The sequence below is a fragment of the Eucalyptus grandis genome, chromosome 5 (genome assembly GCF_016545825.1).
Source record: "Eucalyptus grandis isolate ANBG69807.140 chromosome 5, ASM1654582v1, whole genome shotgun sequence".
Lineage (NCBI taxonomy): Eukaryota > Viridiplantae > Streptophyta > Magnoliopsida > Myrtales > Myrtaceae > Eucalyptus > Eucalyptus grandis.
The window spans coordinates 31,934,684-31,951,549 of record NC_052616.1 but is presented as its reverse complement, the minus strand read 5'-3'; the positions used below and the strand labels follow the sequence as shown (position 1 = coordinate 31,951,549).

Here is a 16,866-nt window from a genome sequence, read left to right as displayed (position 1 = left end):
GGTATAATTGAAATATTTAAAACTGAATTGACACAAGTGTAATAAGTGTATAACCTTTTAGTAATTTTCTCAACGAAATTACATCCACAATTGCATTATATTAAGTTTTAGTTAATTTTGTAAATATCCTGTGATACTTGAAAATTTACATTATAGGTCCTTAGGAGATTTTCGTCCATGACACTTGTTTTGCATCAAACAAGGAACACGAGTCTTGCGCATGATCAAGCTAAAGCTAAGTCACTCTTATCACATGGTATAGTAGATCCAAAATTCATTTAACAGCCCCAAAAGTAAAAATATAAATCACACTCCCATCACATATGTCTAAAAATAAATTACCTGGTATTTACAACATAATTGACATAGACAACTGTAGCTTTGAATTCTTGCACAGAAGAAGGGGAAAAAAAATGATGATTCTTGCACGTGACCTAATTAAACCAGAAAAATGTTAGCATTACATAGACAACCATCTCAGGATTTTGGTTTTGTGATTTTTTTCAGTAACTTAGGCTTGTACAGTTTGCTTATTTCAAGAAAAATGAATGATAGAGAAAATAATTTCCAAAAAATGATTGCTTAATCACTTATAATGATGAATGAAAGAAAAATGTTTTCATTGTTCATGAAATTATCTAAACATAAGATGTTATCAATAATAGGAATATTATTCATTAGCTAATTATTTCAATCAATACAAGCAATAATTTTTTGAAAAGTATTTTTTAAATTATTCATTTTTCTTGAAATAAATGGAGTTAATCAAAATTATTGTTCAGAAAACTTTATGTAGTTCACTGCCGAATATTTTATCTGTTATTAGCTGGTGTAAGAAATAAAAAATGACAACACAACAAGTACGATTTACTAAGAAAAATGAGCAGTGGATAATGGGCCGTTTCTTGCATTGCTAAGAACGGACGCCATTTTATTTTCCTACAGAAATTGAATTTTAATGAGAGAGAAGTTATGCGTTTTATCGAGTATTTTCTAATGTTTATGTTGTATATTTCACTCATTTCTTACATTTACTTTGTTGTTACTTTTTATCAAATTAAACATTAGTATTTGGAGTACTGCAAAAGTTAATAAATCTGTTTATATATTAATTGGTATTATAATGAAATGCGAAGCACGGATGCTTGGATAGGGTAATCACACTATTGATGATTTCTATTTTTTTTTTTCATTTTGATACTAGATAGTGAATATTATGATTTAGTATAGTTGTACTTAAGTGATAGAACGAAGTTATGAAAGGGAAAGGAAAAAGAATATCATAATGTTTGTTATTGGTTCCTTGGCAATTAAATAGTAAACTCCTAAATTTATTCTAACCATATGACATGCGTCAATGTAAATTTTCTGATAATGATGATAAGATGATGATAGATAAGACAATCTATGGTGGCTTTTGGATGGAAGGCGCATGATATCTTTACTCATAGATTTTTTTTTAAAAAATCTAAATTCAAGCTTGCGAATATATTTAATTAGACTCATATTCATTTAAAATCTTAAATTAATGAGATTTACACTATCTGGCATATATTATTTGTTTCACTTTGCACTGCACCATGTCCACGACGTGAGACTTTTTCTGCATAATATCCACAGAAAATTGAAAAATCACACTAGGATTTGATGAATTGTTGTTTTTCTTTAAGTAAGCGACACATATTATTTGTGAATTTTGGTGCAATCCTTAAATTTTATATTTATTAAATATGATTCTTCAACTCAAATGTAATGAGTAATATTTAATGTGATTCTGAATTTTGACTATTTTATAGGGATGATATTAAATATTTTCATAATTATATATTACAAGTTGAGATATTACATTGAATAAATTAAAAAATTCGCAATGATACTATAAATTAAAACAAACTTCATGATCCATATTCAACAAATTTAAAGTTTATGAATTACATTATATATTGAGCTAAGCTTCATCAAACATTCGTATAATTATTCATTTTTCTTTCTTAACTTTTGCGATTACTTTTGCAATTACTTCTATGATCTCTCTTTATCCTTACGCTCTTTCTTACTTGTTCGAGTATCATTCAATTTCCAAATTCGCGACTAGGTTTTCTTTTTAAATTTCCAACTCTGCCTGCCTCTCTTCTATGCGCAAATTTTCTTCCGCCGGGAGTCGCTCCTGTACCCATCCTAAACCCTGATAGCACCGCCGTGTCGGCGCCCTAAAACCCTAACTTCGCCGCCGCCGCCGCCGCCGCCGCCGCCGCCATCGCCATCGCCGCCGCCGTCAAGGAGGATTATAAATTGACCGTCTCTGCAGATATCTCTCCAATATTCCCAGTTTCTGAAGGTCGCGAATCGTGGTGCTATCATGAGCTTAATCGCGGGCTCGTACGAGAAGTTCATCTGGGGCTTCAAGCTCAAGCCCCTGAAGCACTCCTCCGATGGCGGTGCCCTAACCCTGACCAAGCTCTTCTGCTACCCCTCCCACCTCTCCCCGATCTCGTCCGTCGCCGCCGCCGGCCCCGTCGCGGCCTCCGGCGCCGGCGACGACACCATCCACCTCTACGACCTGGCGGCGGCCTCCTCCCTCGGCTCCCTCCACCACCATTCCGCTACGGTCACCGCCCTCTGCTTCTACACCCCTTCCAACCTCTCGTTCCCGCGCAACCTCCTCTCCGCCTCGGCGGACGGCTCGGTGTGCATCTTCGACGCCGATCCCTTCGTGCACCTGACGACGGTTAAGGTTCACAAGAAGGGCGGGGTCAATAGCCTCTCGGTGCATCCGTCGGGGAAGCTGGCGCTGACGGTGGGGAGGGACGAGTGCTTGGCGATGGTCAACTTGGTGAGGGGGAGGAGGAGCTTCTGTTGCCGGCTGGCGAAGGAGGCGAGCTTGGTGGGGTTTGATTTGAGTGGAGAGAGGTTCTTCATGGTTATGGGGGATAAAGTTGGGATTCATGAAGCCGAGGACGCTAGGTTGGTCTGGGAAATGGAGAGTGGGAAGAGGGTTCTCTGCGCTGCTCCCAGTGAGGTTGGTTTTGTTTCTCTTTTATCGTTTGCTTCTGTATCAAGTTGGTTGGTTGTTGTTTCATCGTTTGTTTGAATGGTCATTAGTCTGTTGTCATGTTCCGCATGCTTGCGGATTTGCCGTGAGATTTGGCTTTTTGCTTGGTTGGAGAAGGAGATGCACAGGAATTTGCCATCTATCGATATACATGGGTTGTTTTATCTTATCCTCATACCGAACTGCTCATAATGGGGAGTGTTTATGAATATGCAGAGTTTGAAGTTCCATGTGTGAACTTATAGACCTACCATGAACATATCTAACAGTGAACAGCTGTTTCAAATGTTGGGATTTTCTTTTTGAACTAATATGTATGTAATCTAGGTGGGGGCTTTTAGTTTTATATTGGTTAGACAGTATGTTGGTGCGATCATTCATAAGAATATACCATGAATGTTTTGAGAAATTGGATCTCTTTAACTACAACATCATATGTGGTCTTTGGTCTGGCCTAGTGTGCAAGTTGAAAATTTTACGGAAGCATCTTAAGTGTGAGATCAGGCATGTTTGTTGGTACAACTCTGGAGTGCTCTGGTGTTTCTGCATTTGGCCGAGCATTGTTTTCTATAGCTTCCAAGTTGTTACCTTGAGAGTTGATGTTGAACTGTTCCAGGAGATGTTAGGTTCTGAAGATGAAAATCATGATGGTTGATACTTGTTGCTCTCTTTCTCATCATGGATCCAGAGCTTTCAAAAATATTATCTATTAAAGATTTAATGTTGAAGTTCACTTTGTTTCTACATTAGTAAACCACTGTGCTTTTAATCTGCGCAAAGAAATCAGGTTATGACTTTCAGTTACATTAATATTTGTCATGGAAGATGTTAGAAAATGCCCTTAGGTCAATAATTGTTCTTTGGGAACCTGAACATTTCAAATTGAAGTAGGTGAATTTTTTGAAAATGTTATTGCTCAATTTTCAACAATGGTGATTTGTGTTCGTAGTACTTTCCAATGGAAACCTTAGTGTGTGATATTCCCATCCTTTCTATAATCATCTCAAACTCACCCCTATCGCTTAGCTGAAGTTGCTAGACCTTTTGAATCTATAAATGTTAGAAAATAATGAAAAGTAATACTCCTCAACTCAAGCAGTGATTACTGTGGTTAAAAACTAATAATAAGCCTCTGTTTGGAGCATCAGCTACTGGAAATCTTAGAAGTCTAAGAAATCATGTGAACACACCAGCTATTGCTATCTTATATGTCAGAGAATTTTGTTCATTTTTTGGATGTTATGTAGACTATCTCTGCTCCAAAAGAAATCCCCTGCTCCAAAAGTAAGAAAATCCTCCACCTGACTACTTCATAAAAACTTTCTGTGCTCAAACAGTATGATCCTACCCATCCTTCGCTCCATGGAATAAGTTGATTATTTAAAGAGTTTCAGTCAGTGGTTAACTAATATTGGTACTCCTTGTAGGTTGGAACAGCATTTATTATTTATGTCCATATCTCACCATGCACAAACAGAGGCTCACAGTTGAATTTCAATATCCAATTATGCTTCAAATGTGTGCACATTTCCTTTAGTTTACCTGCTCTAAGTTGTCATTGGATTGAGGTAGTTGACCTATAACAATTATTGTTCAATAGGTAAAACTATTAAATGCTTATGAGCTTGGTCTTACATTAGTGATGAACAAGGCACTCACTTGCCTGCGGTTTCTTCATTCTTTGATGACCTAATGTTATTGCTGAAAGCCAATCGTAATCAAGGATCTTTGATGCAAGTATAATGTTTTTGCGTGTCCTTATTTTTTCTCAATGGTAGTTTTCTTTTCTTAGAGTGAATATCTTCTGGTTTTTTAATAAGAGAGGCCTGAGTGGGTTTTTGACTAATAAAAAGTCAGAAATCTAGCAATTTGTTTTTGAGGTGAATTGTTGGAGGAGAAAAATTAGGGTATGCTAGGCTTTTGCATCTCTCTCTCTCTCTCTCTCCTACCCTCTTTTAAGTTCTGGTTTCAGTTTTCCCAGCATGAAAGGCTGATTGAGGCCCCCATTATTTTCTTGAACACATATGTTGTGCATTATCTGCACATTCTTTTTTCGTGCTGCATTAGAGATTGGAGGATTGTTGTGGTAAATGTTTATTGATTTTGACAGAGTGGACTTCTCTACACTGGTGGTGAAGACCGGAGTGTTACAGCATGGGACACAAAGACTGGGAAGATGGCTTACCAAATTGAGGATGCTCATTCCACCCGTGTCAAAGGTATTGTTGTACTCAGTAAGAGCACTGACACAAGTGGAGAAGATGATCCATATTTAGTGACGTCCGCATCGTCTGATGGGGTTATACGAGTTTGGGATGTTCGCATGGCTATGAAAGAAAGGCCTCTTCCCCTGGCTGAGGTTAACACAAAATCAAGGCTCACTTGTCTGGCCGGAACATCTCTGAAGTGTGAGTACTGGCTGTTTGACTTTTTCTTGGTGTTGTCTTTTTCTGTTGTTTCTTCCTCCTAGTCCTTTGATCTTAAATGAAGAATTTTGTTGGTGATTAGACTATGCATGCTTCCTGATCTCCCAGCAGAATGTGTGGGACAATTTGCATTGATCTCCCCGTGAAGATCTGATATATAAGATGGTGCATGAAATTGGTATCAAAACATAATTTTGTTCGTTATAAAGAGGAGATTCCTTAGAGGTTTCTATATTTTTGAGTTCTCTCATTCATCATGTTAGTTCTAACAGTTGTTTTTTCTATTCTTCTCAGCTCTAAGGAGGCCACAGTTAGGAGAAAAGGTTTCTAAGGAGGACACAATTGCAGATGGAGCATCATAATGCTGTCTATGGCTTGAGCTAGGTGGCAACTCGAAGATTTTCCCTCTTAGGTTCAGCGAGGCTGAGTATTTATGTTTAGTGAGGTGGATTGGATCACTTGTTCAACATTTGAAGGCTCGAAGGAAAAATGGCGAAAATAGGGGAAAATAGGGAGCTGAGCCATTTTCGCTAGGACATTTCCAATTGCTTGATATGACCACACAATTTTGACCTATCTGTTGATATAAACATTGGGCGTAAGCTGTAGAGACTCAATATCTGCTTTAATTATATGTAGCTTTGTAGCAGCGTTGCTTTAGGAGAATGAAGGAGACAAAATTGATTGAGAACTCTGTTATATATGTATGTGCTTATTGTGCCGATATACATGAGATTTCTGCGTGTTCATTTTGTTGGAGGTGGAAAAGCGAAATGAAACCATGGTCTCGCGAGGGGTTCTCTTCTTTCTTGTAGATTCCGTCAATACCTAGGGGCCGCCGCCGTCCACCTCCTAAGCCGCCACTTCTGTCTTGGCTTCCGTCCTCTGATCAAAACGGTGCTTCCTTTTATGGCCATCGAGTTTGAGTACTCGTGTTACACCGGGACAGATTGGAATTGGAGATGTTCCCTCAAAGATTTGCTTCCTGCATTGAGTCATGCCTGTGGTGGATCTCTCTCTCTCTCTCCTCATTGAGCAGGAAGGAGGAAGAAAGAAGAATCAAAAAAGAAAAGGGAAAATAGATTACCAAAGTTAAAGGAGAGTTACAGTAAATCCACGACATATGTACCTGTGAGTCTTTGGTGACGTGGCAGGTTAGCCTTCCACCCAGCAGGCAAATTAGGTATTTCTGCGATTATATGTGAAAAGTTAAAACTGAACACTATTCTTATTAAAAGAAACTAACATATTCTAAACTAACATCTCTTGACTATGATGGAAAATTATTGTTTAATCAATAATCTATTGATCTCTACTTGCATATTACTTGAGAAAATTTTAGGGCAAATTCCAAAAAGGGATTCAAAGTCGTCATTTGTCATTTTTCCCTTTTTTCTTTTTTTTTTTTTTTTTTTTTTTCTTGTTCTTCTTCTTCCTCCAACCACCGACGATGCCCATAAAGGGCTAGGCGAGGGTTGCCCTTGTCGACAAAGGCCACCCACGTCGGCCATAGGAGAGGGATGGCCTTGCCTGGGCATGGCGACCCTCGCCCAGGGGCCATCCGCAAAGTCGGCCCTCATCAGTCGTGGGCGATGTTGGCTAGCCACCGAGGAAGAGGAAGAAGAACTATAAAAAAAGAAAAGAAAAGAAAAGAAAAGGAAGAATAAGGGGGAAATGCCAAATGACGAAAATATCCTTGATTGGTTGGAAAATTTAGCCGGTTGGCAACTGGCGAGGTCGGGTCTTTATTTGAAACAACCAAAAACTATTTCAAACCCTTATTTGAAACAATCAAGGCTATTTTAGGTCTTTATTTGAAATAAAATCAATCTTGGGCCTTTACTTGAGAAAACAAAAGCATTTTGGGTCTTTTTTTGAAATTTTCCCGAAATTTCCCAAAATTTTACAACACACTTTGTGTAAGATTATTGCTCATTTCGGTTTTAAAAAAAGAGAATTAATATCTTTTTTTTCTTCTTTTCTTGATATAATCAAGAATTAAATGTTTGAAATGATACAAATGATAATCAAGAGGGATGGATTGGTTGTAATACTTGAAATTTTTTTCACGAGGGAAATATTGAATAAGATGACCATTTTATATTCCGGAAACAAAACTAGATTTTTATAATAGAATACAAAATTTGCATTATTTCACTATAAAACATTTGTTGGTCAAGTAATTACTTTATTTTTGTTGTTGTAGTATCTTTTTTCTTTTGTCCTAATGGAGACTTCAAAACTGATTTAAAATCATTTCAACTCGGAAGCCAGATCAGTTGAACTGATTTCTCGACGGAAATGACAGTTTCGGCCTGAGAGCCGAGAATTGAACCGGTCATAGGCGATTCAAGCTCGCGGAATCAAAGAATCGAATCGGGCGTGGCCTTACGACGGTCGTTGGGCGGCAACAGGTGGACATGCCTCTGCGACAGGCAGTCCCTTGGGACGTGGCCCATCATCTCTTCTGCGGGAGATCATTGCTTGCGGGTAAGGCTGCGAGAGAGAAGATTCGACGTGCAAAAAGTGAAAATTAGGGAAAGAGAAAAAAGGGAAGAGAACCTTAACCACACAATGGATCCAACGGTGAAGTGTGAACTTTTATACGCTTGTAAAAATTTTGCAAATAAATAATAGTTTTTTTTTTTTAAAATAATAGGTATTTGAATGTATCTTTTTTATGGTTTGAACTTTCTTTTTGTCAATTTGCTATAAATAATAGCAAATTTGGAAAATCTATCTACCATACCAAATTTTTTCCGCGGAAAAGTTACCGAATCTGAGGCTTAGTAAATGATTCACGTGTCTGCTTGCCCTTATTTATTTAATCCATTCCCACCTGATTCTCACTCATTTTCACCTCCCCATGGCAATAAAAATGCAGTAATGCAGCAACTTTCATTTTGACATTTCTTTTGTATTTCGGCTCTTTCGAATTTGCTGAATAGTATCAAGAAAGTGAATGGGACTTCCATTTTTTTCATTCCAATAGCTTAATTTCCATTAATCAAATATGCCCTCAAGTCTTATCCAATGCCTGGTGAGAGACAGCTAATGGGGGCCCAGATTTGCCCTCTCCACAATATTTTTTGCCATAGCACTAGATGGTCATGTTACAATGATGCAGTAATGATCGTCGTCATTGATTTTTCTACTTTTTGATGATTATTTTGACCACTTTATATATACATATATATTATATGTACAAAAAATGTTTCAATTATTAATAATTCAACCCCCAAAAGTTTTTAGTTTAAGGTAAAATAAGTATTTTTTTTTCCCTCAAAATTACATAAGAGTCTAGAAGCGCATTTAATCAGGTTACATAATTCCATCCTACAAACACCCACACACCGCTTATCTCCCGTTATCCCCACACGCAGCGTTTGACCCCACTCCCTTAAGTCACACAAACCCCAACATCCTAAGACGTGCGCTATGATCAGCAGCTTGCATCAGATTATCGTGCGAGATTACATAATGGGCCTGTGTCTTTCTAAAAGACTTCGAGAGTGGTTCTGTCGATGGCTGTGAAAAAGGCGAACAAGCAAAGATGGGACACCAGACTCGGCGTCCTTCGCTTCTCTTTCTTTCTCTCTGTCGTCGGACCAGGATTTCGCCATTTTCTTTTCCTGGAAAATAGTGGAGGGGAGGGGGGTCTCTGTTGTGGAACTCGTTGTCTGGACTTTGCAAGTGTTTCGATCCGATGGCCTCGACGGATCAGGGGTGTGGGGGATCCTTCGGCACCTCTTCTCGGGAAAATAGTTTGCGGCTGCGATTGCGCAGAAAAGGGCAAAGTGGAGGACACAAGTCCGGTAGAATATCGTGTTCTTTTGCACCAGCACAATGGCTCACGGACAGCGGATAACTTAAATATGAAATGCTAAGAAGTCACAGTCCTCTTGAAACCACAGCACAAGGGTCAGAAATCTGGTTTTCTTGATTGTCTTGGTGGGGTTTCTTGGACGCGGATGGACAATTCTTAGGGCATCCATTTCAAATGGGCATTGACAATTCGTGCTATCAAGTTGGATTAATAGCAATAGTTTCTATACATGACACGAAAGTCCTTTTCACTTTTCTCGAAAGACATTAATCGAGTTTATGGTGGCATTTTTCATTTCAAACATATGTGTGATTCTAAATATCATTATATATAAAGAAATTTGAATAAACTAGGACCGCCTTCAAGAGACATGGGGCTTTTCTTTCACTTTTGACAACCATTTGTTTCTTACCGGCATCTATTTGAATTCTCACGGTCAATTTTAGAATCGCTCTACATCCTAGATAGACAAATTTTGTTCCCATAAAACGTTCCGAAGAAAACTATCCCCAAGAAACCGTTTCGAGGCCATCGCTGTCCATGAATTGGTCGGCAACCATCAGGGCCAATGAGAAGATCCTAAACAAGGTCGGATCAGGCCCATACAATCGTTTTCATGGATTCAACGGTTGAACCCATGTGACAAGCCTTCAAGAATTTTTGGGTCTCGACCCCAGAAAACTTATAACTGGATTAGTAACCTAATTCGGCTCAAACCCTAATTTTATATGTCCAACGTCATGGCAAAAATAATGTTTTTTTTTTCCCCTTTATAAATTGGCCTCATTCCTCTTATTTCCACCACTCCTTAGCGTTTGTCCATTTCATCTATTTTTTTTCTCCTTGTCACGATTTAATTGCATTCTAAATATCGTAATAGAGAATCATGACAACAACAACAACCGAGTTTAATCATTATTGCTCAATTCAGACTTCGACGGGCAATTGACGAGGGACTTGTTTAGTGAGTTCTGTGATAATAACATATACATGCTAGCTTTGCCCTACAAGAAGCTGAATTTAACGATGATGAGACGCAACAACCCAATGATTGGGAGTAATTGTATGAACGTGGGAAGCTCCTCCGGCCAAGACACTTCCCAGGACGATAACCCTAGCGCTGAAGAACATTTTTCTCGAAAAATTCTAGAAGTTGATAGAGAAGTCATCGTTTTGTTTTTACAAAGCTTTTTCTTCCAGGAGTTTAAAAGAAATTTTAGGTAAAAAAAAAATATATATATATATATATATATATATATATATCTGGTAACAAAAAAAGCAAACTTCCTCTTCCTATGGCATTTCCCCAGTTGAACAAGCCGGTTTCCCAGGAAAAAAAAATTGCTTTTTATCTTCTTATAGAAGGCATGAACCACTCACATAAATAGATTAAGTTTATTGGGAAATTTTTTTGATGTACGAACAAAGGTTTGAACTAAACTCGCTTCTTTTTGGGGACGAAATCAAGGTACCATGCTATCTTTCAAGCGCATCTCCAGAAATTGTTTAGAACAGTGCGAAAATGAAAGCTGAGAATGAGGTGACGATTTTTTTCTCTTCTGCGTGAAACAACTGGGGAAGCATGGATGGAGCTTTATTAATGTGTTCAAAATCTTTGGTGCATATTCAAATTTGACGTATGTGATTAAATTTTTAGTAGGTACATATGAGACGATTAGCAAAGCATTTGATCTTGTCTAGATTCAATTTAACTATGAGCCAATTGAACCTTCGACAATTTAGAGTATCAAGTCTAAGTAGAAGTGCTTCATTGAGTTTGAGCAGAATCTAGATTCGCCATAAAATTTCATTTCTGTTCTTTTGTCAGAGGAGCATATAAGAGCAATAGAATGTTGGAAGCATGCGATAAAAATTCCATACCTCCACGTGGGAAGCCTAAATCCAAAATTTTCAATATATTCACTTGGATCTACCTTTGTCAAAATCTTAAATCAATAAGTCAAATGTAAAATTAGGTCTAATGCCACTTGTTGGATGTGAGCAAGTAACAGAAGCCGATACATTTGGATGAGAAAATCACCAAGATTGCCTAAATCTAAGCTCGTCAATATATTTAATTAAATGCACATTGTCTAAAAATTTAAATTAATGAATTATGAATTAACACCGAGATATGGTAACTGCACTACATCATATCATTTTTCCAATAAGAGATTTTTTTAATTTTTAAAACAACTTGCACATGCATCTCGACGTAGAAATTCCCTCGAACAAAGTTCTTTCCAATGCCACATTGTTGCCTCTTTTTCCTTTTGTTTGGGCAAACTTAGCAAATCCGCCTTTGATGTTATTTTCACGACCACATAGCACGGAACGTTCGCCAGTTCCTAGTGGCGTACACTCATAATCTCATTATATATAGACAATATTACGTCAGCAGGAAAAAACCATCTGAATTTGTTTTGCATATCAAATCAGCTCGTGAACGGTAAAAGAAAACAAGTGCCAGAAGCACTAATATGCAAAAGATAAAAGAAGACAGGCGAGTTTTCTATGACAAGAAAATAGCTATTTTTCAAAGCAAAATTATATCCATCCTAACATACTTGTAGCACCTAATCAAAAACTCTACAAGCATACAACAACTATAAATAGTTATGGTTTCATTTAGATTTCCCTTTCTTCTCAGATCCTTTCTTAGCAGATCCCTTCTTAAAGGGCTTTTTTTGTACCTTCTTCTGTGGTTTCAACTTGCTCGAGTTTGAAGAGTCGTCTTGCTTATGTTTACTTCGTTTCTTCTCTTTCTTCACATTGTACATTGAAACAGCCTGCAACACCAAATATCAATCAAATAAGACCAGTGTAAGCTCAACCAATTGTTCAAGCATTGACATATCCTTCTCCTGAAAAGAAGCGATAGACTGTACCTTATCAACATTGAGTATTTCATGTGAATTCTTGGCAAGGAGCTTGTTTAGAACTCTGTCCGTTTGCTCCTTCTCTTTGGAACCCTGGCCTTTTCCTTCTGCTACTGGAAGGAACTGAACAGAAGAGAGAAGAAATTTGAGCCAGTGAATCTTCAAGTATAAGAGAAATCATGGAAATTATAGAGCTCCAGAAACCTTGCGATGTTTTTGCTCATGCTTTGGCTTCTTTTCTCCTGGAAGCTTCTTGTCAAACTTCCCACCACTGGCTGTGGCGGTGGCTGCTAATCCAGCGACATTCCCCAGTTCATCTTTACTCACTTTCTTTGGTGCAGCCTGGGTTCCTGTTATGGGCAATGCTGTGGCTGCTAGCTGAATATGGCTGCATAAATATAACCACGTCTCAATATTTGCATGCACGGGTGGGATTGGATAATGCAATATCAAAACACTAGAGGGTTCAGGCATTGGACAAGTGTTGGAGGCAATCGCTACAAGACATAGACAACATATTGTCTATCAGATGCAAAGGAAATATTTATTTTCAAAGGAAATTAACCAAAAATGAAGAAGCATTTTGGTTTTGATCTCAAAAATATATATTGAAGAGTGAGGATCAGGATTGATTCTACGAATAGTTGCTTAGGCACTATGTAAAGATAAAATTGTCACTATCATTATATAAGATGTTAATGAGAAAAACCTTGGCAAAGCATGAGCTTTTACAACTTGTTTTAGGTTCTGCAGTCGGTTTTTGTTCTGCTTTTCGACACGCTTCTTCTTTTCAGCCCGTCTCTCAGCAAAAGGGTCACTTCCAACCTCTGCAAGCAACAAACATGTGAATAAATAACAAAAAGTTACAGTGTCATAGATTAAGTTACACTGGTTACATATAATTTGACCAAAAAAATATTAAAACCATATACCAATGCAAAAACCAGTCAAGCTGCTGTTGAGTGGGCCGAACGGGAGGATTAGAAACAAGTTGATGCCCCCAATAAGATAGCAATATATATACCATATACTACAGTACGCCTTCAAGTATAAACTCATAACAGTCATGCCCAGCTGAGATGGCACGGAAGGCCTCTCCTGGTCTCTAGGGCTATGCATTTAAACATAATCCCGTAGCAATGCTCCTTGGGTGGAGATGAGAATTGTAGTTTTTCATAAACATAATTGCTTCTCATGTAATAAGCATAATTGACATCTGGAAAAGTGATTTGGCAGTAGGTACAATCTTATCTAAATAATTGAGGTGAAGTCCCTGTCCCCTAAGTTTGGCAAAATGTCAATATTAGGGCAAATCAGTTTGGCTGGATGAATCGGGTCAAATCTGATTTTTGACCTGAACGGTTTTACGAAGAAAATGGAAATGGACCATGGAACAGCACCAGTGCAAACAGTTAAACCGGCTAGCGTTCTGGTGCTTTTAAACCATTGCTTAATCAATATCTGCTATGCTCGTCCATGAAAATCAAGCATATTTACATCTTAAAGCAAATATATGTTGATTAAGGACAACAACTTATGCGAAAAGAGCCTATTCAATGAAAAAAGAAAGAAAGAAGAAATATGCAATTAATAAAAGATTTGTCTGTATACCATCAGTGGCCTTGGCCTCGAGTATGGGTACATCTCGATCATCATTAACACGATCATATCCATAGCGGCGTTTCCAAGTACCAGTCTGCTCATCATAAACAACCTTGTCCTTTTTACGGTTCTTGATGCCTGAGATTTATCATCAGAATAATGTTAACATACATAAATTAATCAAAATGGGGATAATTGAGACCTAATACAAAAATTTCATGATTAAACAAGAAATTTGTTGACCAAAGGCCTACATATCCTACAAATTGTTTAGAATCAACAATTAGCATCTTCAGAAAATTTTTCTTCTCTGGACAGAAAAAACAGATTTAAAAGACAGATATAGCCTACAATATTATGGCTCACCTTTTGCTTTGGCAAACAATTCCCATTTTGTAGGAGGTTTGGGCTTTGGCAACTGAAAAAACAATAAATATCTAACGATAAGCAAATAAACAGCAAAATCAACTCTTATTCAGTAATGCAGGCAAAGGCAAACCTTTTATTTTTGTAAGCAAAAGGTTAACATAAAGTAGCATCAGCGAAACAAAATAGGCAAATTTCTTAACAGCAACATTCATATCATAAAGGATACAATGCCTGTAATTGCCATATTCTAATGTTATCAGATCAAACATGTACTCCAAAAATTCCTCTGCCAAGTCATAATAACAGATAAACAACTCACTGATCTTCAGAAGAAGAGTCATTTGCCAAACATAGATGATCTAGAGGCTGGAGGCATAACGTGCCAAAGAATGTGTTTATGTACATTATATGCGTGTATTAGAATGGATTCCTATCCCGAATTGTTGTACTTCTCCTCAGATACCCCCTCCCTCCAGTCTTTGTCTATGCTATACTCACACACTTCTTCCACAGTATGTATTAAGAAACTTAATAAATTCTCACAGATGATATGTATAGGTATCAAGAGATAATATGTAAAATTCAAAGTACAATGAAGACGTCATTCTTAAATTCCTTATTAATGGAAAAACATGTGTAAAGAAGAATTACTCTGATCATCTATCATAGCAGCCTCTCTACTTAGGTAAGAGTGATCTACTGAAGTTCTTTACTAATGAAGAAAAAGATTCAAACGAGGACTGAGCTCAAGTACTTACATGCTTTTCTCTAGGCAATTTTGTTGTTGGTGGCGGCAACTTGACAATAGGGCCATCCACATCTTCAGTGGAAGGTAGGTTGAAAAGGGCATCTGCGACTGCTTGAACAAGCTCAGTCCCCTTCTCCAGACACTTCTCTATCAACTCCTCCCTTCATATTTCATAAGCATCCAAATAAGAACTCTAAAAAAAGATCGACATTCCTAATTCTGAAACAAAAAGTGGAACCATAATACGCACCACGATTCAATATTTCTCAGTATTCACTACCCACAAATAACTGATACCATAACCAGCAAATTATGATGCACATGGTCACAAATGCACGATACTGCCAAACTTCATATAAGATCTTCCATGAACTAACTCCTGTCCCATACAAAAGGCTTAAATTTATTTCCTCTGGTGAGACATATACTTCATTCTTTCCCCGTTTCCACATCAAACAAAACACGCAGAAGAGTACTCATATCTCTTTCTCCACCTTTCGAATGGATGGAAACCACACGTCCACGATTACATAAAAGCAAATTCAATTTCGCGATTGCATTAGAACAGAAAACACAATATCACGATCAGATTACGCAACAAGGACACCTCCCACGAAATCCTATGCACCGGAAAAAAACCAAAAACCGCAGACTAAGACGTGAAGTAGACAAGTGTGAACCTCGAAGAAGGTAGGGAAGGAAAGTGGTGACCAGAATCGAAGGCCATGAGATTCCCGAGGTCAACCTGCATAGTCCGAGCCTCCTCCATTGCTGTCTGACCCTGCGAAACACCATTATTCTCGGTCACAAAGTGCAGGTATATTAATCGGCTGAGTTAGGGCGCGAAAAAGAGAAACAGAGAGACGGCGGCGGCGAGGGCGGCGAGGGCGGTGGCGGCGGCGGCGAGGGTACCTGAGGGTCCGACGACGGCGGCAGGGGTTTGCACGGGGTCGGCGTGTGGTGTGGCGCGGCGGACGAGCGGCGGGGCTAAGCCGGTGCAAGCGACGGGGCGAGTCGGCGAGAGTAGGGCGGAGTGGAGGCGGGCGTTTGAGCCCTTGAAAGAGGTAACGGGAGAAGGAATGGGGCTAGGTTTCTGCGTCTTTTAAACAAAAGCACTAGTTTCTTCTTTCGTTTCGCATACAATTTTATATTTGATCATATTTGCAGAAAAAATATTTGTTACACTTAAAACGAAAAACAGTGATATTGTCTCCTCTATAAAAGAATCTAAGGATTTAAAAATTATGTCAGTGAGTGAATTAACCGACTCCCTAGAGATGCATGAATTAAAAAAAAAAAAAAAAAAAAACTAACCTTGCAAGATGAAGAAGCGATTGAAAGTGTCTTTCAGTTTAAAATAAACGTATGATCTCTTATATCTAAAAGTGGCGGAAGAGGTTGTGGAACAATACAAGAGGAGGTGAAAACTCTTTGAAAGAAAAATGTACACCTGGCAATAAACCACAATGCCACTCTTCTAAAGTGGAAGATGTAACTACTTGATGTAAAATCAATATTTCCAAATGGGTATATTCAATAAGAAATTTACGTGGAACAAGCACTAGGCTTCATTGCCACAAAGGCAAAGCAAAAAGGGTACTAAGGCTCAAGAAGCACATATATGTGGTAAAACAAGCACCGCCAATGTTGTATTAGAGGATGGATGAAAACCTCACTAAACAAGGATTCGAGAGAGGCATAAGCGAGCCATCTTATTGTCTCCTTGTATGTAAATGATTTCATATATACAAGCAGTAATTAGGAAGTGAAAAATTCAAAGAGAAGGTGACAAAGACATTCCATATGATGGAAAGATAGCAATAAATAGTCCATTAAAACATGTGACAAATTATCGACATATACAAATTCTTATGGTTACCATTTTGTTGTTTTGTCATTGATGTATTTCTTTCATTTTATTAACGCAAATGTGAAGAATAGTTAAAAGATATTTCACAGCATAA

At 38.1% G+C, this 16,866-nt stretch overlaps 2 protein-coding genes across 2 annotated transcripts; one reads left to right on the top strand and one right to left on the bottom strand.

The window, feature by feature from the left end:
• The first annotated feature begins 2,073 nt into the window (after window positions 1-2,073).
• LOC104444851 (p21-activated protein kinase-interacting protein 1-like) lies at window positions 2,074-6,227 on the top strand. Its single transcript, XM_010058615.3, has 3 exons — window positions 2,074-3,019; window positions 5,163-5,460; window positions 5,773-6,227. Exons 1-3 carry the CDS (start codon window positions 2,360-2,362, stop codon window positions 5,838-5,840), a joined length of 1,026 nt encoding a protein of 341 aa, XP_010056917.1. The 5' UTR covers window positions 2,074-2,359; the 3' UTR covers window positions 5,841-6,227.
• Window positions 6,228-11,704: 5,477 nt separating this feature from the next.
• Window positions 11,705-15,995, bottom strand: LOC104444852 (ribosome biogenesis regulatory protein homolog). Its single transcript, XM_010058616.3, has 9 exons — window positions 15,815-15,995; window positions 15,583-15,683; window positions 14,913-15,063; window positions 14,152-14,203; window positions 13,795-13,923; window positions 12,893-13,010; window positions 12,388-12,571; window positions 12,193-12,306; window positions 11,705-12,093 (listed from the first exon to the last, which is right to left on the bottom strand). The coding sequence occupies exons 2-9, from the start codon at window positions 15,669-15,671 to the stop codon at window positions 11,929-11,931; spliced, it is 1,002 nt and encodes a 333-aa protein (XP_010056918.2). The 5' UTR covers window positions 15,672-15,683; window positions 15,815-15,995; the 3' UTR covers window positions 11,705-11,928.
• Window positions 15,996-16,866: the final 871 nt, after the last annotated feature.

What these genes read in the sequence shown, in the direction of transcription:
- LOC104444852 (XM_010058616.3), bottom strand. Translation starts at nt 15,671, where the DNA reads ATGGAGGAGGCTCGGACTATGCAGGTTGACCTCGGGAATCTCATGGCC. An exon ending in CGAGGCCAAGGCCACTGATG is followed by an intron (nt 13,011 to 13,794) that starts GTATACAGACAA and finishes TGTTGCTTGCAG; the next exon opens with AGGTTGGAAGTGACCCTTTT. An exon ending in AAATACTCAATGTTGATAAG is followed by an intron (nt 12,094 to 12,192) that starts GTACAGTCTATC and finishes TTGGTGTTGCAG; the next exon opens with GCTGTTTCAATGTACAATGT.
- LOC104444851 (XM_010058615.3), top strand. Translation starts at nt 2,360, where the DNA reads ATGAGCTTAATCGCGGGCTCGTACGAGAAGTTCATCTGGGGCTTCAAG. An exon ending in TCTGCGCTGCTCCCAGTGAG is followed by an intron (nt 3,020 to 5,162) that starts GTTGGTTTTGTT and finishes TGATTTTGACAG; the next exon opens with AGTGGACTTCTCTACACTGG. An exon ending in GGCCGGAACATCTCTGAAGT is followed by an intron (nt 5,461 to 5,772) that starts GTGAGTACTGGC and finishes TATTCTTCTCAG; the next exon opens with CTCTAAGGAGGCCACAGTTA.